General features: G+C 41.9%; 1 protein-coding gene across 1 annotated transcript in view; it reads left to right on the top strand.

Moving 5' to 3' along the window:
* The window catches only part of ENPP6 (ectonucleotide pyrophosphatase/phosphodiesterase 6), a 110,273-nt gene that overhangs the window by 27,398 nt on the left and 58,645 nt on the right, over window positions 1-24,230 (top strand). The window contains exon 2 of the mRNA XM_081807481.1: window positions 20,055-20,234. Coding sequence (XP_081663607.1) covers window positions 20,055-20,234 — 180 coding nt within the window. The remainder of the gene's footprint in view (window positions 1-20,054; window positions 20,235-24,230) is intronic.

Here is a 24,230-nt window from a genome sequence, read left to right as displayed (position 1 = left end):
TTCACTTTCAGTCTGGATGTATCTTTAGGTTCAAAATGAGTCTCCTGTAGACAGCATATGGATGGGTCCTGTCTTTTTATCCAATCTGCAACCCTGTGCCCTTTTATGGGAGCATTTAGGCCATTCACATTGAGAGTGATTATTGAAAGATATGAATTAATTATCATCATGTTGCCTGTGAAGACGTTGTTTTTATAGATTGTCCCTGTAAATTTCTGTTGTAGATCACTCTTGGGGTCTTTCTCCTTTATAGAACCCCCCTTAATATTTCTTGCAGGGCCAGCTTAGTGGACACATATTCTTTCATCTTTGGACCCTGAGTCAGAGACATTTATGAGATAATTAGGGAAATCTGAACATGGACTGGGTAACAGATGATATTGAAGAATTATCATTCATTTTATTGGGTGTGAAACAATGTCATTTTTTAAAAAGTTCTTCAGTATGGGGCGCCTGGGTGGCTCAGTTGATTAAGCGGCTGCCTTCAGCTCAGGTCATGATCCCGGGGTCCTGGGATCGAGCCCCAGCAAGGACTCTCTGCTCAGCAGGAAGCCTGCTTCTCCCTCTCCTACTCCCCCTGTTTGTGCTTTCTCTCTCTGTCAAATAATTAAATAAAATCTTTAAAAAAAAGTTATTCAATATAAGAAATAGGATAGAAGTATTTAAGATTTAAGATATGATGTCTGGGATTTGCTTTACAATTATTCCAGCGGCGGAAAGGAAACCTGAAATCAAGGCAGAATGTCCTTTGTTGTTGTTTATCCTACTCTTTTTGTACGCTTGAACATTTCCATAAAAGAGAACTTTTAAACTTTAAGCTCTTCAGAAGAGATAAACATACACTTAGCCCAGAAGCACTGTAAGATTTTGCCATGGCTGAGTCAGCCTAGAGGGAGGCCAAAGCCACCGTGCTAAGGCTTGGTGCTCAGAGCCATGCGCCCCTGGGTCGGGGACATTACTCTAAAGGGTTCTGAGGCAGCGCCCTCAACGGCCAGGACCCTGGCCAGGCCCTGTGAGCTGAGAGTGAGGAGGGCCAAGAGGCCAGAAATGCCCACAGAGCCTTGTGTTGGATGCAGGGAGGGGAACCCTGGAAAAGGTAAAGGACCAGAGTGGTGGCAATCCAAGCCCGCTGCTGTAGACAGAGAAGGCTGGGGCAGCTTCTCTGCCCAGAGGCACATGGGGCGGGAGGTGGGGGGGGGTGCTGGGAGCAGAGCTAAGGACGAAACCCTGGCAGGACTCAGTCCCCACCTCCATCTCTGCTGCTCCCTTCCCTCCGCCCACATTCGCCCCGACTGCAGCCTGAGGTCCTCCGTCCAGGGAGCACGTCTTTACTCTGGGGACACGTGTTCCCAGCTTGGCCACCAAAAGGAATGGGATCTCCAGCCTGGGGAATGCAGCGGCAGGTGCCTGACCTGCACAGCCCGGATCCTGGAGCACCTGTCACTGCAGCCACGAGTGGGCCCCGGCTTGGCATAGGTGGCCCCCCTCTTCCCACTCACTGCAGTCAGAGAGGTCTGGTCGTACAGGCTGCTGAATGGACCGTGTGTTGGGGGGAGGCATTTCCCCAGGGGCAGGGGTGGCGGCTCCCGGAAGGGCACAGGGGTGCTAGAGAAGTTAAATGCTCACTGCAGGCACCATTACAAATTGGGGTTCAAAATCACTTACCTTAACGCAAAGAGAAAGGAAGAGGAGGGTCATAAAGGGTAGGATAATAAAACACTGAATAGAAGCAAATACTGAATAGAAGCAAATAAGAAGAAAAGTGAAACAAAACAAAGATGAGGATGGGAGGCGCGGTGGCTGAGGACGTGGAAACAACACGAGAATTACAATGAGTGACGTTCAGACTGGGCGATCGCTCCCGGCTCTGCAGGTTGCGGGCTTCACTTTTGCTGCAGTGACTGAAGGGGCTTCCCTGAGTGCGCGGCCCCTCGGCTCCCCGGGCCTCGCTGCCTGCCTCGGCCCGGATTCCTGGCATGTTTAGCATCTTTCCAAACAGCTTTAAGAATCCTGGGGTGCCTTCAAACCGTGAAATGCAAAACCGAAACGCGGGGCGGGCACAGGCGCGAGGCTCCTAGCATCACCCTGGTGTAGCTGCGGGTGGCGGTGATTTTTGTGACCGCCAGGAGAGGGCAGTGTCGGGCCAGGCATGTCCCCGGCACAGGGACGACGTTTTCTCAGCCTTCCACGGTTAGGTTCTGAATGTGGGCTTCACCCCTTCCAAACTTTCCTGAGCAAGGCGCGTAGGTGGCAGTGCTTCTTTTCCCTATTCCTTCAAGGATTTGGGAGTCGGCCTCGGACCGTGTTGCGTAAACACGAAATAAGAGGCGGCCCAGCCTCAGCCCTCCCTAGAAGCCGTTGACCAACCTGCACGCCCTTTGATAGCACTGCCCTGTAAAGGGGGATTTAGGTGATGGTGTGCATCTACCAAATGCCTACCATGTGCCTACTGTGTGTTAACGGTCTAGCTACTCCAGTTATTTAACTCTGCGAGAAAGTATGATTATCTCCATTTTTCAGATGTGGAAATGGAGGCTCATTAAAGTTAAATGACTTGTGTGAGCTCCCACGGCAGGGGTAGGATCCCGACTTTGGTCTGGTGGGCTCCAACATGCCCTCCCCTAGGCCACATGCTTCTCACAGGTCCTCAGGTCCTGCCAGTTCTCATCCTGCCTGAGCTTCTGTGTTTAACTCAGAAAGCTCCTCTGTTCCCGTGGTGTCAACTCTTTGGACTAAGAAACTATCAAGATATCAAAAAGATACTTCTCACACCTAGCCAAGTGAAGAATTGCTCATTTGAGTTACTCTTTCATCCGCAAGGCAAATTATCTTTCAACACATTTTATGTATGCTAAGAGCACCCAAGCAGAATTATATACACAAATCATTAGGTGAGGCATAGTGTCAACTCCAAAGCCGACCATTTACATGCTGATCGCTGGTGCTCATTGATCAGAGCAGATAAACTGTGGCTACAGTGATGACCTAAACTGTTTTTTCCTTCCATGACTTGGGAAGCTGGGAAGCTGGTCTCCCTTCTCCACGGCCACACCTGGCCCAGGGTAGTGAACTGGGACAGGCCAGCATCATACCTCACACATTCTAGCAACGACAAACAAAACTAATCACACTGACAAAAGTTAGTTTTCTTCCATTTGCTTCCCACCAAAAAAAAAAAAAAAAAGGAAAAAAAGCACGGTTGGGGTGGAACAGTTTTTATTTTTATAGATTGGTGGGTCCACACTAGATTGAGCCATTGACATTGCTGGTTACCTCACACTCCTGAACAGCTGAATTTGATAATTCTTTATCGGTTTCTGGAATTAATGGTTGATCCAATAATATTTTGATATCTGGTCCCTGTTGTTGGAGATCACCCATCGGTCATCCCAGATTCTACGCCAGTTGAAAAGCTGGATTGGAGAGTGTGGGTTGGATCCAAGAACTACATGTGCCTTTTTTTTTTTTTTTTTTTTTTACTGAGTTGAACTCTCCATCCTTGCTCCCCACCCCTCCCCCAGCCACAGGTGGGACAACTATAGAACTAGAATCACTCCCTGCCCCCCCTGCCCTGGCAAGAACTGCTGTCCTGGGTGAGAGGAGAGAATGTAAACACTTGCAGGCAGACAGGCTGGGAGGGGGGCTGGAGCCTGTTTAATGGTCAAGTAACCACCCCAAGTAGTGTGAGGAATGTGGCCAATCTTATTTCACCGGGGGAGAGGAGGACAGTTCAGTGGGTGGGGGGGAAGATGGAGGCTTTATCACTAGGGAGACGGTGTTTCAGGATAAAGGTATTGGCTGAATTTCACTCGTGTATGCAAGAATAAGGGCCAGGAATAAGAAGTTTCTCCTTCAAATACCTTCCATCTCCAGAAGTCCCTAGAAGTACTCAGTAAAATGGGAATGTGTCTCTCAAAACAGATTCCATCTTAATGCAATAATTAATTCAGGCTTGTTTCTAACTGTGCACAGAGGTGAGGATAGATTAAATTGTTTGGAAATTTCTTTGAGCTTTGATTTTAAAAAAATCAGCTTTCCTAAAATAAAAGCGCCAAAACTTACATTTTTGTCCTTATGCAGGAAAATAATTTTTGTTTCTTTTCCTGTATTCTGGTTGTTAAATAATTGCACCAATCGAGGGCATGCCAGAAAAATAAAACCGTGCATTTTTTTTTTGAGTCCAGTGACCTCAAAACTATGAGTGTGAATGTCTCTAATAAAAACCCTCTCTCCTTTTTAACATTTGGGGTTATTTTTGTTGCAGTCCCTACACTTCACGCTATAATCAAAGCCTGTTATCTCGGTCTTGCAATATCTGTGACTCAGACTCTAATCATGACTGTGTCTGGCACATAGATCAGTAGTTGCATTTAAAGACGTGCAAATTTTGAGCTTTTCTTTCAACTTGACCTTGCATATTTCATTTGAAGCCCCTTCCTTAACATACCAAATTCTGTCTTTGAACAAGTTAAGAAAATAAGATGTATTTCCCAACTGAGGTGATCCTTAAAACCCATTTCAACTTGTGAGTTAGGTGCTTTGAGCAATACGTTGTTAATTCTTTCAAGTATCTTGGGTATCAAGTAGTCATTTGAAAGTTCACTGATCTAAATAGGGTCTAAACTAACCTTTAGAGCTTCCAAATGCTCAGGAAAAAGTGCTGAGAGGGGTCTAGTAGTAGAAAGCTTGACTTACAACATTCTCAGGTTGCCTGGCTCTGAATCAGGTATATAGTTATTTCTTGGAGCCACATCCATTTGAGGTGTTGTATATACATTCAGTCTTTTAAATGCACCCATTAACTTGAGACCCCTGGATTTCAGACCTTTGGGAGCCTCTCTTTTCACAGCTGGACTTTTTCCAGAGGAAGAGGGAATGTATGATCCCTATCTGTTTCGTTGGTATCCCTTGTCTGGCGGCATTCCCTTCTTTAGAGATATTTATGGTAATGTTTGAGTATGAGAGTCAACTGTAAAAGATAAAAGTGTCTGGCTTTCTGGAGATCTGTGCACTTCCATGTGGTTACCTTGGTGAGAGTCTCAGAAGCAAACCTGGGTTATGAGGCAATTTCTCTTACGATGACCGAGTCCTGATGGGCTGATAAACAGCCTGGTGGCTGGAGCGGGGTGGATGCTGGGAAGCATGAGGGCACTGAATCGTGGGATCTGGCTTTGAATTGGGCCTCTGCCTTCTTACCAGCTCTATTGCCACTTTGAACCTTAGTTCTCCGCCTGCAAATGAGGGTAACAGTACCCATCTCTAATTAGAGTTATGTTGAAGACTAAGGTGAAAGCATAAAGCACCTAATTCCAGATACTTAGGAGGTGGCCAAGAACTAGTCTTATTACTAAGCTGATCAGTCTTATGACTAAGCTTATTACCTGTCAGATTGGTTCAGACCTTTGGCCTTCAGGTGTTAAGCCCTCCTGAGTGAGTCTAACTTGGTCTCTAGCGCCCCCCATGCATTGCCCCAGTTAAAGTGCTTCCAGAATTGGCTGAGCCCTGCATCCTTACACCTGGACGGAGCCGGTGACCTGAAGCCATCCTGTCCTTGAAGGTGGAAGCTTTATAGATTGCATAATAGCAAGCTCCGCAGCGGCTGCAGCCTCCCTGTGGACTTATTAAGCGCTGTCCCTGTGGGCTTATTAAGCGCTGAGGATTGTATTGAGTGCGGGTTCATACACTGGCAAACTAGTGTTAGTAGATCATCCTGGTTAAGAGCAAGGACTCTGGCTCCAGGCTCCCTGAGTTGAATCCACTACTCCTGCTGTTGAAAGACATCAAGAAAGTTACCTCTCTGGGCCTCAGTTACTTCATCTCTAAAGTGGGCTAACAGTAGTACTTATCCCCTAATTTACTGTCAGGATTAGATGTTATGTTAGTTTCCTAGAGCTGCTATAACAAAGCACCACACGCTGTGCACCTTGGAACAACACAAATTTATTGTCTCATAGTTCTGGGTGCCCGCAGTCAGAAATCAGGGTGTTGGCAGGGTCACACTCCGACTCAAAGCTCCAAGGGAGTATCCTTCCTTGCTCCTTCTAGCTTCTGGTAGCTCTTGGCGCTCCTTGCCTTAGAGATGGCTATCTTCTCCCTGGGTCTTCACACATCTTCCCTCTGTGTGTGTCCGCCTCTGTGTCCAAACTCCCCCACCTTTTTTTTTAAAAGATTTTATTTATTTATTTGACAGAGAGACAGCAAGAGAGGGAACACAAGCAGGGGGAGTGGGAGAGGGAGAAGCAGGCTTCCCGCCGAGCAGAAAACCCAATGCGGGGCTCGATCCCAGGACCCTGGGATCATGACCTGAGCCGAAGGCAAATGCTTAACGACTGAGCCACCCAGGCGCCCCTCAAACTCCCCCTTTTTATAAGGACATCAGTCATCTTGAATTAGGGTCAATCCTAATGACTTCATTTCAATTTGATCATCCTCTCTAAAGATCCAATTTCCAGATAAGGTGACATTTTGAGGTACGAGGGGTTAGGACTTGGATGTATCTTTTGTGGGAGCGCACAATTCAACCTCTAACATATGAACTGAGAACAATACTTGGAACAGAGCCAGCACTGCCTATGTGTTGACAGAGTTTATTTTTAAGACCACATTCCAGCCAGGAAGGTACTGTTATTCCCATTTTAAAGATGGAAAAAATGAGGCTCTGAGAAGTTAAGGATTAGCTTCAATTCCCACAGCTAGAAAGGGGGAAGACCCCTTAGCCCAGACCCTGGTGTGTCTGACCACATGCCTGTCGTCTCTCCACAGTAGCCAAAATCTCCCGTGTGTCCGTAACGCATGGTTGTGACACCGATTTCCAGCGGGTGGCCCCAGAGGCCTGCCTGCAACTCTGGCCTCAGCCTCTCGAGTGCTGTCCCTGGGGGAAAATGTCTATGTTCTAAAAGAATCATTTCCCAGATCCTCATTAGTATTTTAGAACCTGTATTTATTTCACCATGTTTCGACTAAGCTGATGGGCCTAACATGTAACTTCATTTTTCCCTCTTCAATGAGCTATCCGAATATTGATTAGACACGGCCCCATTCATCCAATGGAAACACCTGTGGGCCCCAGGAAAATATAACGAACGACTTTAGAAATTAAAGATTCATATTACTTTGTAGAGGTGATTATACATCAGAATTAAGAACGCTTTTGTAGAGTAAATTCCTCTACTGGTTCCTCATTGGCTGTGGAACCTCAGTGTTTAGTAATATAATAGGCTATGGGGTTGTTTTCTGCATGTATATTTACAGACATAAGTAAATGGTTAAAAAAAAAAAAAAAGCCAAGAGGTCTCCTCTTGAGATCAGCATAAATTTATGTTCCGGAATATAAATATCACCGCTAACTCTATTGTAGTCATGAAAACTGAAGAGCAAAGAACATTGTATTGAAAGACAGGTGATCACAGTTCAAGTTGCTTTTGTTCTCTTTGCCCCTGCACCCGATGCACCACTTGTTAGCACTGTGACCTTGAGCAAATATTCGACGCTTTCACAAATAATATGTACATGATGCAGAGTTATTTCTCTACACCTCTGAGTGTATAGGTAGACGATTAGACCCGGAGGCCACCCGTGGTCGCCTTCATTTCTGAGATGTGTGTGGGACCGTAAACACAAGGCCCTGTGGTGGTGACATCAGACTCGGGTGGTGCCTAATATTTAGTTAAGGACCCTACTCAAGAGGTCAATATGATTTTCTTGAAAAATCTGTGCCTTATGGTTTTGTTTTGTGCTGGGTCTTCTCTATTTGTCTATTTGCCTGACTCTACCTCCCCTAGCCCTCCTGGAGCTCCGAGAGGCTGACCTTCTAGGTGGCCTCAGCTGGACAGAGGGAGGAGTTTGAATTCAGGAGACTGGTCCTGACTCCTGGCTCAGCGCTGGCCACGCTCCTCTGCTTGCTCTTCAAGTCTCCGTGGGGTGGCGGGCAGGGGTGCTGGCTCTCTGCCACACTAATCTTGGGTTACCTCACCATCTCTTGTTGGTTTTCCTAAACGCTGGCCACCCCTTTGTAAATCGCCCCTCTCGGCAAACTGTACTGTCTGTTTACTGTGCCAGGACCTTGACTGAATCAAGCCATGACTATCTTGAATTGTCCCAGCGCAGCGTATCATTAAGAGCATCTCACCCTTTAAGGAAAGTGAATGATGAGTGACGGAAAGCAGAACTTTGTTTTACCTGAATAAGAAATCTCCCCCTCTCTCATCTCTTCTTCATTTTGTGCTTGCCATCACCTCTGTGCAGTACTCTTTGTGCCTGAAAAAGTCCTCCTTAGCTGTCATATCCCAGCTCCTCTAGAAGCTTTCCCTGACTCTTGCAGGCCGAGTTGGCCTCCCCTCACTCTGCATTCCTTGCAGGCTCCCTATGTCCCTCCTAGCCCACTTCTCGTGCTTCACTGTTCCTATGAGATAGCAAAAGAGAGGGTGCTTTTCAGCACGACAGTGAGAGCTGCCAGGTAAAATACAGGGTGTCTGGCCACATTTGAATTTTAGATAAACAACAAATAATATTTTAGCAGAAGTATGTTCCATGGAATATTGGGACACACCTATAGGGAAAAAAATTCATTGTTATCTGAAATTCAGATTTAGCTGGGAATCTTACATCTTTGTCTTTTACTTTTTTCTTTCTTTTTTTTTCCCCTAAAATAAACCTGGCAACTCTAACTACAATGGACTTCTAAAGTGGGTGGCTCCTGTTTAAAGAAACACTTTCTTTTCTTTTTCCTTCTTTCCTTTCTCCCTTCCTTCCCTTCTTCTAGCATTCTATGAGCTAATGAGTATGAAAATTTGGGAGCTGAGCGGGAGCTCTGGAAGACTGAATTTCTTTTGAGAAAATTGAGGTCTGGAGAGAAATTTGGCCAGTAGGCGCTGTGGAGCAGAGAATGGAGAGGAGGTCAATCAGTGAGATGGACAAGGCTGGGACCTTTACAGTGAGGGGCCAAGGACGAATATTTTGTCAGGCGGGGGGAGAGGGGGGCGGTTCTTCGTAGAAATGTAATGCAATGTAGCAAATGACTGAGCTTCTTTTCTGGGGTGCCATGTATTATGGAAGCAGGAGTCTAGAGGTGGAGATGCCTGCAATGATGTGGGAATTGGCAAGAATCTTGGTGGAAATAGGGTTGCAACCATTCATGTGGAGAGCTCAAGAGAAAGGAGGCTCCAGCTGATCTCTAGATTATATTTGTTTCTGTGATTCTCCACCCTAATAATAACAATACAAGTTAATGTTAACAGTGCTTACTATGTGCTATGTATATGTATATATATGTATGCGTATGTGCATATGTGTGTGTTTGCACATATGTCTATGTATACACAAACACACTCCTCGATCTGTTGAGTTTGAGTAAGCACAAAATCCAATTACCACAGTTGAGTTAAATAATACCAGTTCTCCAGCAACAGGATTCTAACTTCACTTGCCACCCCATATTCACTAAAATAAATATGGCAACCTTAGTTGTAGCTATTGTAGCATAAAGTATAATTCACTGCTGGCTCCTCAGTCCACTAATCACTATGTAAATAACAAATGTACATCATGATCAGTGACCAATCGCATCACTTCTTTCAAAGTCTGTTGGTAATTTGTTGTTGCACATGTTACTTAGTTCATGCACAGACAGCAAAACATGTAATTGTGTTGCCTCCTCGCCTCCCAGGGATAAACCCACATAATTTAACTTTAATGGACTCCCGCTGCTGGATAATGCTCCAGGTCACCCTAATTCTCTTCAACACTTGAACAAAGGTGGGAAATGTGCTTTTTACTACAAAAACATTTTCAATAATCTAGGAAATAGACCAAGGAGCTATTTCAACTTTTAAAAGCCTATTTTCTTAGAGGGACTGTTGACTAGGCTATTGGTGCTACAGTGGGAGATCATGCAGTTTCTTTAGCTAAGTTTTGGAACAAATATGACCTAAACATGCAGCCGAAAATATCCATGCATCATGGAAGCAAGGAATATGTGTATGATGTGGCAGAAATGTACTGCATTGTGCAAATAACTTTGTAGGATCTGAACCCAAAGTAAATGGACTCATAGAGGAAATAATTGATCATGGGGATGTTGACATCCGGCACCACTGAAGACTGTCACCATGCAGCCAGGGGAGCTTAGCAAAGGCGAACTTATTGACATAAATGAAGAAAGCAGTTGTGACGAGAAGGAGGAAGATGTCCTAAAGTGACACCAGCAAAAATCTTCACATTAAAAGAATTCTCAGAGATATTTCATGACATTGAAAGCACAAAGGATAAAATGTTTGAAGCTGATTCAAACTTAGAAAGGGTAGGACAGTTTGCTAAGGCAAGGAAAATATGCTCACTTTTATTGTGTTATATCTTGGGAAGAAGGCAAGCACTGTTCAAACCAGTCTGATAAGTTTTATTTTTACAAGGAAATAAGACTCTTTGTCAATATTTCTAATGTTTTAAATTATACTGTACTAATAAGTGTTAATTTTACTATTTTCTTCAATTCTCTATACAGTTATTACTTACAGTAAGAGAGTTTTTAATATTTTGACAAAAATACTAGAAGCCATGGAAGAAGTGTAATTTTCCCCACTGATTATTAGGATAGTTTTGCATGGTTTTAGATTGCATGGTCATTTTTTAAAAATTTTAATTCCAGGATAGTTAACATACAGTGTTCTATTAGTTTTGGGGTGTACAGTATAGCGATTCAACAGTTCTATAAATTACTCAGTGCTCATCACAAGTGTGCTCCATTCCCATTCACCTATTTCACCTCCCCCCATAACCATCTGCTTGTTCTCTATAATTAAGAGTGTTTTTTTGTCTCTTTTTTTCTTTGTTCATTTGTTTTGTTTCTTAAATTCCATATATGAGTGAAATCATATGGTATTTGTCTTTCTCTGATTGACTTATTTCGTTTAACATTATACCCTCTAGATCCAGCCATGTTGTTGCAAAAGGCAAGATTTCATTCTTTTTATGGCTGAGTAATATTCCATTGTATATATCTACCACATTTTTATCCATTCATCAGTTGATAAACACTTGGGCTGCTTTCATAGTTTGGCTATTGTAAATAATGTTGCAATAAACATAAGAGTGCATATATCCCTTGGAATTAGTGTTTTCATATTCTTTGGGTAAATACCCACTAGTGGAATTACTGGATCATATAGTAGTTCTATTTTTAATTTTTTGAAAAACCTCCATACTGTTTTCCACAGTGGCTGCCCCAGTTTTCATTCCCACCAACAGTGCATGAGGGTTCTTTTTTCTCCACACCCTTGCCAACACATATTGTTTCGTCTTTTTAATTTTGGCCGTTCTGACAGATGTGAGGTGATATCTCATTGTTGTTTTGATTTGCATCTCCTTGATGATGAGTGATGTTGAAGATCTTTTCATGTGTGTGTTGGCCGTCTGTATGTCTTCTCTGGAGAAATATCTGTTCATGTCTTCTGCCCATTTTTAAATTAGATTATTTATCTTTTTGATGTTGAGTTGTAGACGTTCTTTGTACATTTGGATACTAACCCTTTGTTGGATATGTGCTTTGCATAGATCTTCTCCTATTCAGTAGGTTGTCTTTGTTTTGTTGATTGTTTCCTTCGCTGTGCAGAAGCTTTTAATTTTGATGTAGGCCCAATAGTTTATTTTTGCTTTTGTTTCCCTTACCTCAGGAGACACATCTAGAAAAATGTTGCTGCGGGCAATGTCAAAGAAATTACTGCCTGTGCTCTCTTCTAGGATTTTATGGTTTTAGGTCTCACATTTAGGTCCTTAATCTATTTTGAGTTAATTTTGTGTATGGTGTAACAAAGTGGTGCACTTTCATTCTTTTGCATGTAGCCATTCAGTTTTCCCAACACCATTTGTAGAAGAGACTTTTTCCCATTGCATATTCTTTCCTTCTTTGTTGAAGATTAATTGACCATATAATCGTGGGTTTATTTATAAGCTCTTTATTCTGGTCCTTTGATCTATATGTCTGTTTTTGTGCCAGTACCATACTGTCTTGATTACTCAGCTTTGTAGTATATCTTGAAATCTGGGAATGTGAGACCTCCAGTTTTGTTCTCTTTTTCAAGATTGCTTTGGTTATTCAGGGTCTTTTTGTGGTTCCATACAAATCTTAGGATTGTTTGTGCCAGTTCTGTGAGAAATGCCGTTGGTATTTTAATAGGGATTGCATTAAATATTTAGATTGCTTTGGGTACTATGGACATTTTAATAATATTTGTCCTTCCAATCCATGAGCATGGGATATCTTTCCATTTATTTGTGTTGTCTTCAATTTCTTTCATCACTTTTTTATAGTTCTCACACCTCCTTGGTTAAGTTTATTCCTAGGTATTTTATTATTTTTGGTGCAATTATAAATGGGATTATTTTCTTAACTCCTCTTTCTGCTACTTCATTATTGGTGTATAGAAATGCAATGGAGGGCGCCTGGGTGGCTCAGTTGGTTAAGCGACTGCTTTCGGCTCAGGTCATGATCCTGGAGTCCCGGGATCGAGTCCCACATCAGGCTCCCTGCTCAGCAGGGGGTCTGCTTCTCCCTCTGCCCTCTTCCCTCTCGTGCTCTCTGTCTCTCATTCTCTCTCTCTCAAATAAATAAATAAAATCTTTAAAAAAAAAAAAAGAAATGCAATGGATTTCTGTATATTGATTTTGTATTCTGTGACCTTACTGAATTCATTTATCAGTTCTAATAGTTTCTTGGTGGAGTCTTTAGGGGTTTTGTTACATATAGTATCCTGTCTTCTGCAAATAGTGAAAGTTTTATTTCTTCCTTACCAGTGTGGTTTTTTTAAAAGATTTTATTTATTTATTTATTTATTTATTTATTTATTTATTTATTTATTTATTTAAGAGAGTGAGCAAGCTAGCGAGAGAACAGGAGGGGGCGGAGAGGCAGAGGGAGAAGCAGACTCTCTGCTGAGAAGAGAGCCTGATGTAGGGCTCAATCCTGGGACTCCAGGATCATGGCCTGAGCTGAAGGCAGATGCTTAACTGACTGAGCCACCCAGGTGCCCCTTTCTTACCAATTTGGATGCCTTTTATTTCTTCTCGTTGTCTGATTGTTGTGGTTAGGGTTTCTAGTATTATGTTGAATAAAAGTGATGAGAATGGACATTCTTGTCTTGTTCCCGAACTTAGAGGAAAAGTTCTCAGTGTTTTACCAATGAGTATGATGTTAGCTGTGGCTTTTTCATATATGACCTTTATTATGTTGAGGTATGTTCCCTCCAAACCTACTTTGTTGAGGGTTTTTATCATGAATGGATGTTTTACTTTGTCAAATGCTTTTTCTGCACCTATTGAAAGGATCATATGGTTCTTATCCTTTCTTCTATTAATGGGATGTATCAGGTTGATTGATTTCCAAATATGGGACCGCCCCTTGTATCCTGGGAAGAAATCCAACTTGATAGTGGTGAATGATCTTTTTAATGTATTGTTGGATTCAGTTTGTTAATATTTTGTTGAGGATTTTTGCATCTATGTTCATCAGAGATATTGGCCTGTAGTTCTCTTTTTTTGGTAGTGTCTTTATCTGGTTTTGGTATCAGAGTAATGCTGGCCTCATAGAATGAATTTAGAAACTTTTCTTCCTCTTCTATTTTTTGGAATAGTTTGAGGATAATAGGTATTATTAACTCTTCTTTAAATGTTTAGTAGAATTCATCTGTGAAGCTGTCTGGTCTAGGACTTTTGTTTGTTGGGAGTGATTCAATGTCATTGCTGGTAATTTGTCTGTTCAAATGTTCAATTTCTTCTTGATTCAGTTTTCGGAGGTTATATGTTTCTAGGAATTATCCATTTCTTTTAGATTGTCCAATTTGTTGGAATAAAATTTTTCAGGATATTCTCTTACAATCCTTTGTATGTCTGTGGTGTGGGTTATTTCTCCTCTTTCATTTCTGATTTTGTTTATTTGAGTCCCCTCCCCCTGCTTTTTTTGATGAGTATGGCTAAAGGTTTATCAATTTTGTTGATCTTTTTAAAGAACCAGCTCCTGGTTTCATTGATCCGTTCTATTGGCTTTTTAGTTTCTATTTCATCTATTTCTGTTGTAATCTTTATTATTTTCTTCCTTCTACTGGATTTGTATTTTGCTTGTTCTTTTTCTAACTCCTTTAGGTGTAAGATTAGGTTGTTTGAGATTTTTCTTGTTCTTGAGGTAGGCCTGTAGTGCTATAAGCTTCCCCCTTGGAATAGCTTTTGCTGCATCCCAAAGAGTTTGGATCACGCATTTTCATTTTCATTTGTCTCCATGTATTTTTTTAAATTTCCTTTTTGATTTCTTGGTTGACCCATTCATTGTTTAGTAGCATGTTATTTAACTTCCATGTATTTGTGGTCTTTACAGATTTTTTCTTGTTGTTGATTTCTAGTTTCATAGCATTGTGGTTGGAAAAGATTCATAGTATGACTTTGATTTTTTTTCAATTTGTTGAGACTTGTTTTGTAGCCTAATATGGGATCTATTCTGGAGAATGTTCCATATGCACTTGAAAAGAATGTGTATTCTTCTGTTTTATGATGGAATGTTCTGAATATATCTGTTAGATCCATCTGGTCCAATATGTCATTCAAAGCCACTGTTTCCTTGTTGATTTTCTGTTTGGATGATCTATCTATTGATGTAAGTGGGGTGTTAAAGTCCCCTACTATTATTGTATTACTGTCAATTACTTTCTCTATGTTTGTTATTAAGTTGCTTTATGTATTTGGGTGCTCCCCTGTTAGATGCATAAATATTTACAGTTGTTATATCTTCTTGTTCCCTTTATGATTATATAGTGTCCTTCTTTGTCTCTTGTTACAGTCCTTGTTTTAAAGTCTATTTTGTCTGAGGTAAGTATTGCTGCCTCAGCTTTCTTTTTACTTCCATTTGCATGATAAATGCGTTTCCATCACTTTCACTTTCAATCTGTGTCTTTAGGTGTGAAATGGGTATCTTGTAGGCAGCAAATAGATGGGTCTTGCTTTTTTATCCATTTGGTCACCCCATGTCTTTTGATTGGAGCATTTAGTACATTTACATTCAAAGTAATTATTGATAGGTATGTACTTACTACCACCTTGTTACTTGTTTTATGGTTGTTTCTGTAGTTCTTCTCTGTTCCTTTCTTCTCTTCCTCTCTTCTCTCAGGGTTTGTTGACTTTCTTTAGTGATATACTTGGTTTTATTTCTCTTTATTTTTGTGCATGGTCATTTTTATGGTCCTACACTACCATGCAAAGGGAGAACTGCATATCTATATGTATATATCACAATAATTATCACCATCCTCATTACTTTGATGAGAAAATTGATGCTTCAGAGAGTCTAAGCTACTTGTCCAAGGTCATGCAGATAATAAATAGTAGAGCTTGAATTTACATCTATGCCATCTGTCTCCAAGACCTGCACCCTTAACCATTATACTACAATGTTGCCCCTACCAAGCTATGAGCACTTCAAAGACAAGGATCATAGCTTGTGATCTTTAAATGCCTGGCATGTAGACATTTGATAAACACACGCTGAGTGAATGAAAAACAAAAAAGAATAAATGAAATAGGAACTATAAAAGGAATTAATATTTATTGTTTGAAAATAATGAGAAAAAATTAAGACCAATTGAAGACTAAGTAGCAGCAACCTTATAGATGTCCATCAGTTATAGATAAAACAGACAGATCTGAAGTCATCTCATTTGATGTGAAAGCCAGCCATTTCTGAAATGTTTGGAAACATATAGCAGATGCAGAGGATTATGGGTATTTGCTAAGAAACTTTTGGTGATGGTCATTACATCAGAACACACTTGACAAAGACTTTGGGGAATAAAGAATGAAGGTTTCTTTTCCTGATCCTTTCATACAGTAGTTCTAAGTGTAGAAACTATTCCATGAGCATCCTCTGAGAAAGGCAGGCAGTAGCCCCTGCACTTGTCACTGGCCTGAGTAGCTACTAGCAGCTCCCAGTCCAGTGCAACAGCTCTTAAACTTAGGCATCTATGGATGGGCTTCAAAAGTCCACAAGTCACATAGTGGGCTCTTGATGGACTCAGCATTGGGAGTTCTATGCAACTGATGAATCACTAAATTCTACCTCTGAAACTCACTTTAAAAAAAGTCCACAAGTCCTTCCAAGTATCAGGTTGATTGCCACATTTTGTGTTAACAAGTTTATAAACTCTACGGGAGGAAAAAAGAGAAAAACATCCAACTGTGTTTGGAAATTTTTGTACCAGGAGCTGTCCCCATTTTCAGAGTGAGTACTACACCTTCTGGAACAAGTTTTAAAGCCCGGACTGGCTGTCATGTGGAGGAGGAGATGAACAAAAATAGACCTTTACACCATACCTGAAAACCACCTGAGATTTGTGGTTTGTGTCCATGTCAGGAAAGTTCCTGTTGAAGTCTTGAGGAAAGGGTCCAAATAATCAAAATTAGAACAAAGCTCTGTTTGGAAAGCCCAAACCAGAGGAAAATCAAGAAGAGTTGCAGATGTATAAAAATAGATATGGGTCAGGCAGAAATATGGAGATGAGAGCTTGTGGGCTGCAGAAGCCAGTACATTGTGTTTTGTTCTGTTCTGTTTTTACAGCCATAGCATTTGCCCAGGCAATAAAAATGAAAGAACAAGAGAGAGACAGGGTAGGTAAGGAAATCAGCTTGAGTAAGAGCGGACTCAGACTGTTATAAGCACAGACTGCCAGCCTTAATATATTCATGGAAAGAAATCAGCTCATCTGGGAGAGAAGACTCAGAGCAGACATGAGATGGGGAACATACATCCTCTTGCTGGCTTCCATGAAAGGCAATGCTTCCCAGAACAAAGGGATGCCCCTGGGGACTAGCACAGCATCTATGATTAAGTCTTTGAAGAATACACCCTCCCATTTTAACTCAAGGCCCCAATCCACCAAAAGAATAAAACCTACTTTCTAAACAGGGGTCTGAGGTTAGCCTTGTTGAAAGAGCTCCAGTCTACACTTGGAAACCCTATAACTCACACAGAGAGAACTACTGGTCCCGGGACCTTCTTTAATAAATGTGAACATACCATTCACTCACAGGAAGTAAGCAGGAACCTCTCTGTTCCAGGATATCACTTCTAGCCTTTGGAGAAGTGTTGACCTCCTTACGTCTGAGATTCCTTTAGAATGGATGAGCCACTCTGGGCCAGCCTAGACCAATCGGTGTGCTAGATGGGAGCAGAAACCAAAGCCACCTTGGGGTCCTTGTCTTAAAGACCTTCCCTAAAAAAAGTCATAATTAAAGTTGTCAGAGCTCACTTGAGTCAGTGGGCACCATGGATTCGATTAATGTGTAAAGGGAGTATCAAGGCTAATGCTACATCTTACATAATGAGGAGGAGAGAAGATCCATCATGAAAAAAGCTAAGGGATTCAGATAACCACAGGAAACAAGATTTCATTATTTGAAATTTTAAAATATGCCAGAACTGTGTGTTAACTGCACACATAGATCCTGTCTCTCCTCAGTGAGGCCTGATGGATATTTCCAAAAAAAAAAAAAAAAGTGTAAGAGATGGAGAATTTAATTTAACAAAAATTCTCTGGAAGAATGTTCTCTCTCTCTCTGTCTCTGTCTCTCTCTCACAAACACACTTCCCACAATCCAGTCATAAGACAGCTCTACAATCCACAGGAGTCTCCTTATAAATTTTTAGCTAGAGAACAAAAGAGGATGAGAGAGTTTGCACCCTTAAGAGTCTAGATGGTTGAGTGTGAGTGTTGAAAAGAAGAAAAACATTTTATCAAATGATATTGTAGGATTTCTGAGATATACAATTTATAAGTACTTTAAAAATTATTTTCAGTTGCTTCATTCTTCTTTGAAAGTAGCACCTTGTGGAAACTGAATCATATGAGGTCCCTGCTTAGATTTGGGTTTCAGGCATTTCTTCTAAAATAGTCAAAACAGTTTCAGATAAAAACAGAGATTCCTATACCCCCTCCCCACTTGGTATCTCTCCCCATTATCCTAGCCCTTCTAGCCCTTTCCTGTGATTCATCTAGAAACTTCTTGGTTTACTGACTTTGGTAATGCTTTCCACACCCCTTTCCAGTTTTGCACCCTTGCCCAGTGTCTGTGATACCAGCTTCAGATAAGATTCCTCTGTCCTTAGGAGGACTTTAGAGAACATCTACAGGGAAAGGCTGAAAAGGACACATTTCCCAATGAATATCACCATGATTATCTTGCCTTGTGAAAAAGGTGAACATTAGTAGGCTAATAAAGAATGTTTTAGGGGTGCCTGGGTAGCTCAGTTGGTTAAGTAACTGCCTTCGCCTCAGGTCATGATCCCGGGGTCCTGGGATAGAGCCCTGCATCGGGCTCCCTGCTCAGCAGGGAGCATGCTTCTCCCTCTGCCTCTGCCTGCCACTCCCTCTGCTTGTGCTCTCTCGCTCTGTCAAGTAAATAAATAAAATCTTAAAAAAAATGTTTTAGATACAGGATGCAGTATTTTGAGTAAAGAAAGCAGGTAAGAAATTTTACTCAAGAAAGGGTTCACCTTGATATTATTAAACTTTGATATGCTAAGAAAACCATAATCAACCAATAAGAAGTATGCCCCTACTTTTAAGGAGTTAGAACATACTAGAAATTATCCTCAAAAAAGTGGGTGAGAATCCTTCCAAGTCTCAAGCTAAGGTGTCAACCTGGTCCCCTTCTTAGCCCCGGCCCAAGGAAGCCTGTCTCTTTTATGCAGAAGAACCTCTGTTGAGTATTACATTACAAGGCACTTGAGGATGGGGACCACATTTATTTATTTTGAATATCTATGCCTATCACCATGTAGAGCCCATAGGAGCACTGAATACATGCTAGTTGAAGGAATAAATATAACTAAATTCCTTAACCATTGGAGAAATTGCTCAAAGTTTTTATTTTATTTTATTTTTTAATTTTATCAGTCCACATGTGAAAGCTTTAGTCAGGGTCAAAAAACTAACTCTGCATCCTTGGGTAAAAACCATTTTGGTTGGATCTCTGGGCTTGCATGATTTGTAGAAGGCCTGGGTTTCTAGATGAAATAAAAGGTTTTTCCTTTATAATATTTTGGGTCTCCAAATTTTCAAAAATGTATTTTTTATGGTTTCTCTTTGTTTTTGTTTAAAAATAAACTTGTTGTGCGTGTAGGGGTTGGGTAGAGGTGCTCAAGAAGAAAGAACAACAGCAAACAAACAAACAAAAAGCCACTTTGATTAAGCATAGTTAGTGAGCTCAGTGAAGCATGTTTCATCCTGATGCCAAATGACGCTCACGAAAATTGCAGCAATTTTTGATGCACTTGCCAATGTTTGTGTTATTTTTACTTTAAAGATGTAGCAGATTGCTCCAAAATAAATAATTTAAGCCTAACGTTTCAAAAGAGTCCAAGCGCTTGCGTCTTTCACTTCTGGCTTCTCTTCTGGGACTAAGCTGTGCCCAACAGAAGCAATCCTCATTTCTATGTAACACTCCATTTGGAGGGCTGTTTTCTTGCTTTGTTTTTCAAAGTCGAATCTATTTCTCACCATTCTGTTCCAAATGTCGTAGATTCTATCATTGTTCCGCGCTGAAGCCATAACTCCTCTTATTCAGGAAAGCAAGGGAATAAACTCCACAGCATCTAGATTCGTGACTTTGTGGGAGGAGATTCCAAAGAGGTGCTCTGGGGTGAAGATCCAATCCAAGCCCCAGGGGAAACTACAATTTCCATATTGATTCATATTTAGATTTCGAGCCATGAACAATGGGTCGAATTTTGTGCACGTCCTCAGTATAACTTAAAATAGGTTGGCAAATTAACTTCACACAAAATGACCCCATCCTCAATCAATTATTAGACTTCTCATTTGATTGTCTTTGTGGTAAAATCTAAGAGAGAAGAAACAGCTATGATTTAAAAAAAAAATCAAAAGTAAATCTTTGTGCTGTTCTGTACTTCCTAACTGTGCATGAATGGCTTTTATAAACAAGAGAAAATGGCTTTTATAAAAAGATGAAATATAAAAAGACCAGAACAATAAACTGATGGCCTTGTGTTCTCATTAATGTAGGTCGCCATTGTGAGGTCCATCAGATGATTGGGAACTACATGTGGGACCCCACCACCAACAAGTCATTTGACATTGGTGTCAACAAAGACAGCCTGATGCCTCTCTGGTGGAATGGATCAGAACCTCTGTGGGTCACTCTGACCAAGGCCAAAAGGAAGGTCTACATGTACTACTGGCCAGGTGAGTGTGTTGACATCCAGGTCCCTCCAGCCTTCCAAATATCAAACACTGTGGAGTCTCTGAAGACAAATGATGTGGTTGTCATGTTCGAAGACCAAGTCAGAGTTTGGAAAATGGGATCTTTACAAGAAATATGTCTTATGGGCATGATTTTTAAACTTTTGTTCTGAGCTCTCTAACATCAGACCAGACACAATGCAATTTCCTGATTTCCTTGGTTCAGCAATGTTGCTGTAGTAGATCATGCTTTTTCATGTGCAAAATTTTGGATATCCAAAAGAGATAAATTATGTGTTGCTTCTCTGCTTTACAAAAGAATTTGGCATACTGTTTCTATAGATTTTGAGCTCCCCTGTAATGTTGAAAAGACTATTCAAAGCACTTACAACTTTTTGGTACTGCATTAAATGAGGTCTCTTTGTATTAATATTCCTCCTGTACGTCATAGACCAATGAGAAACTAAATTACTTTACTTACTGCAATGAGGTAAGTCATCATGCAAACTACCCTGGCTGTTGTGAGAAGTCTTCAGAATACTCTCGTCTTGGCAGTCAAAAATCTTGCACTAAGGATGAGAGGATTCAGTGATAACAATATAATCAACTTACAGTTGTCGTCCCATTGGTTCCCATTGGGATTCGTTCTTTAGGTAAGTGGGTAATTTGACTTCCCGATGTACATGGCTGTAGACACTTTTTTCCGAATTCTTAATGGTGTAATACTGCTGAGTGCCACAATGCAAGAAGATGTCAGGGGAGGCCTGGAAGAAATGAAGGGATTAATGGGGAGAGGCCGCTGGGGGAGTTCACTGGCCTCGGTTGGAGGGCAGCAGTAGCCTGATAAAACTGTGAGAGCACGGTGGGTGGTGGGGAAGGTGGTAGGTGGGGGTCGGGAAGAACAGAGAGAAGGATGAGTAAGCTGAGGCTGAATCACAGATGGCCCACACTGAGGGCGTGGGCCTTCAGCAGGAGTTTAGAGGATGCTGGTTGGAGGTGGTCACGTGGACAGCTGCTTAGGGCACTCAAGGCTGTGCCAACTCTTGGAGGAGCATGGAACACAGACAGATGGAGACCGTGGAAAACAGACCCACAGCCATGCTGGGGTAAGTGCCCGGAAAACTGCCGCAGAGCAGAGACTAGCATCCATAGGTGAGCCCATGAAGGCCAGAGCAGGCTGCATAAATTAGAAACTGGGCATAAGAACAATTAGACACAGGCTGGCTCTGCTGGCAGATAGAATTTCAGGGAGAGCACTGGAGTTTCTTCAGAAGACTTGGGATTCGGTCCATAGACCTCAGCTGACATGAGAAGAAGCTTTCAAGCAAGGGAAGGCTTTAAGGGGACTTCATTACCTTAAATGGAGACTCAACTTTTCAGAATTGGACATGAGATAGAAAAGAAGCCAGTGCACCAGACAAGCTAATCAGACTTGCTGGAGGAGCCAGGCTCATGGTTCAGCCCAGTGTGAGGAGGTCTCAAGCCAAAAGATGCACTTTGAGGTCATTCTCAGAAATCATTATGAACAAATACAAGGCCCACATGCCAGGGCCTAGGAGAAGGAACAGATTGGGCATGCTGCCTTAGGGACCACCTTAGACAAGTCTAAGGACCATCAAGATGCCTGTTACCCCAGCGCTGTAAGGGCCATCTTCCATGGTAGCTGGTTAATTTAACTTCCTGTCTTGGAACTTGAGTTTTTCATGCTCCGAAGAGTACATATACCCCATCATCTCTCCCCAGCTCCCCATGTGCTGCCTCCTCTACACATGATCTCCTGCCAGTGGCCTTTCAGATAGCAGTGGGTGCCATTGTGCATGAAGGTAGGGAGTGGTCCTGAAGGGAGACAGCTGCCCTATTTTAGACCTCTCTCTGCAGCATTATAGAGCGTTATTCTGTATCTCCTCCTGGAGGATCTGGCTCCTTCAGGATAATAAACAACTTGAAGTTACATATCTCTGAGTATCTAAAAAAAAAAATCTCAAAGCTAATTTGCATGTAAAATATCATGTTCTCCTCCAAAACAGCTCCTTAAGGGCAAGAAAGTCCAATCGCTTCTTTTGATTCACAGTTTAACAGCTAATGTGATGTGACAAATATGCCTTATGATCAGTTTATAGTGTTAACTATTGGGAGGAAAGAAGCTGAAAAGAAAGTCTCCTAGGATTTCCTCAGCAACCTAAATGAAGATGAGCTCAAGATCTGGCCGTGTTGAAGTCTTGATAGAAATCGGATGAATAGTCTCTTCTTAGACACTGTCCGGTCCTTCTAGGACCTTCTAGGCTGGATACCCAAATAAAGGCTCTCCAAGAGCTAAGTGTCTCTGAAGCCCCTGCCCCCTGACCCAACCAGGAGTGCTCTTGCACCCCCCAGTTTTACTGGCTGCCAGCTGAGGGATGAATGGTCACTGCTATCCTTTCTCCCTCCACCTTGGTCCCCTCTAGCCCCTCCACACAGCTAAGCCCAGTGAGCGTTCATTTGTCTCTACAAGATTAAGTGAAGTACAGTGGCATTTCTTCTAAACATGACTTGATTTTATTTTTCTTCTCAAATCCTCCTCTTCCTTCTCCACTTCCCACAGGACATTGTACAGACCTCTGGATGAGGCCTGGAAAATCTTCATTGCTCCAGTGAGTTGTGTTATGACACTTTGAGTCTCACTGTGAAGTCAATATTTAGAAGTGCAATTTAGAAATGGCAGTAGTTCAAGTTTTTCCTGTCAGGTAGACAAAGCAGCAGACGGAAAAATTCGTCAGTGGTGAAGAATCCCAAATAGCCCACCTCAAGTCTCGAGAAATTTAATATTGTAAACAGACCCTTTATTACCCCACCCAATGGTGCCATTGAGCTGTGCAGGGAGAAGCGTACCATGGGAAATGATCCCCAGCCCTAAATCAAATATTCCTTTGGGAAGCCCAAAGAGATCATCCAGGAATTGTACGGTGGGGGCCTAACAGTGTTCTGCAAAGGAAAAGGGCTGAGTGTGTGTCGTTCATTAACTTTATCTCCTATTCCATCCCTCTGGTTTGAGATCAAAGAAATTTTACTGAGGGGGAAGGGAAGAGGCTCTGATACTCACTTCATAGTAAGAGCATCCCAAAGCAGAGAAGGGTGGAGGAGGAGGAAAAATGAGGGGAAATGGGAGGATAAGGCAGATACCATGTGGAAACTGAGTTTGAGCTCCTTGGACAGCACACAGGGGCAGTGGTTTTAAGTTGATTCTTACGGCTGTTGTGAAATCCCAAAAAGGAATAAAGATTAGCAACTTTTGAGGAGTCTCTGGTTAAAACTCCTTGGAATGTTTGAAGACTCTGAGTTCTATGTCTTTTATGATGCATTCTGCAGTGTGAACTCTCTACAGCCAAACACTCAGGGGGACTGGGGAGCAACCATTCATATGGCCCTGGAGAGCGCTGGGTGCAGGCCTGGGCTCTTCTACCGACCTCTTCCTGTCCTGTGCAGGTGTTCAGATAAATAGGGCACCTTCTTTGTAGGGAAGGACATGTTTCCACCTTGCTTCCCTTTCCTACATTCCAGAGGTGGGCTGGGTGGGGACTTTAGGGGTGAGTATCTAACTGAGCTCCTACCAAGCAAGGTGATTTCATCTGCATTAGTAAGGAGACATGCACTGGCTATTGATGGAGAATATGGATTGTTCACAGCCTATTCCCCTTTCCTGCTGTGGTGGGTTCCTGACAGCCTTCAGCTGGGCTAAACTTGGTTGCATACACTAAGGCACAGGGAAGATTAGGGGCCCAACATCAATTATACAAATGAGTGAGTTAACGTTATGAATGGCTCAGTTCTTTGACTCTATGAACAGGACTCCAAATATCTGAATAAAAACTGAAACTTTTCAGACAAATATTTGACATTGCAAATGCATGGGATCCAGAGTTGCACTAAATTTTCCAATAATATCACCAATTTAGCATTAGACTTTAAGATATATGTAACTTTAGAACACAAAGAGGTCCTCATATGTAGTTTGCTCATTCC

The sequence above is a fragment of the Leptonychotes weddellii genome, chromosome 2 (assembly GCF_054177405.1).
Source record: "Leptonychotes weddellii isolate Sample4059 chromosome 2, ASM5417740v2, whole genome shotgun sequence".
Lineage (NCBI taxonomy): Eukaryota > Metazoa > Chordata > Mammalia > Carnivora > Phocidae > Leptonychotes > Leptonychotes weddellii.
This window is presented reverse-complemented; position numbering and strand designations above follow the sequence as displayed.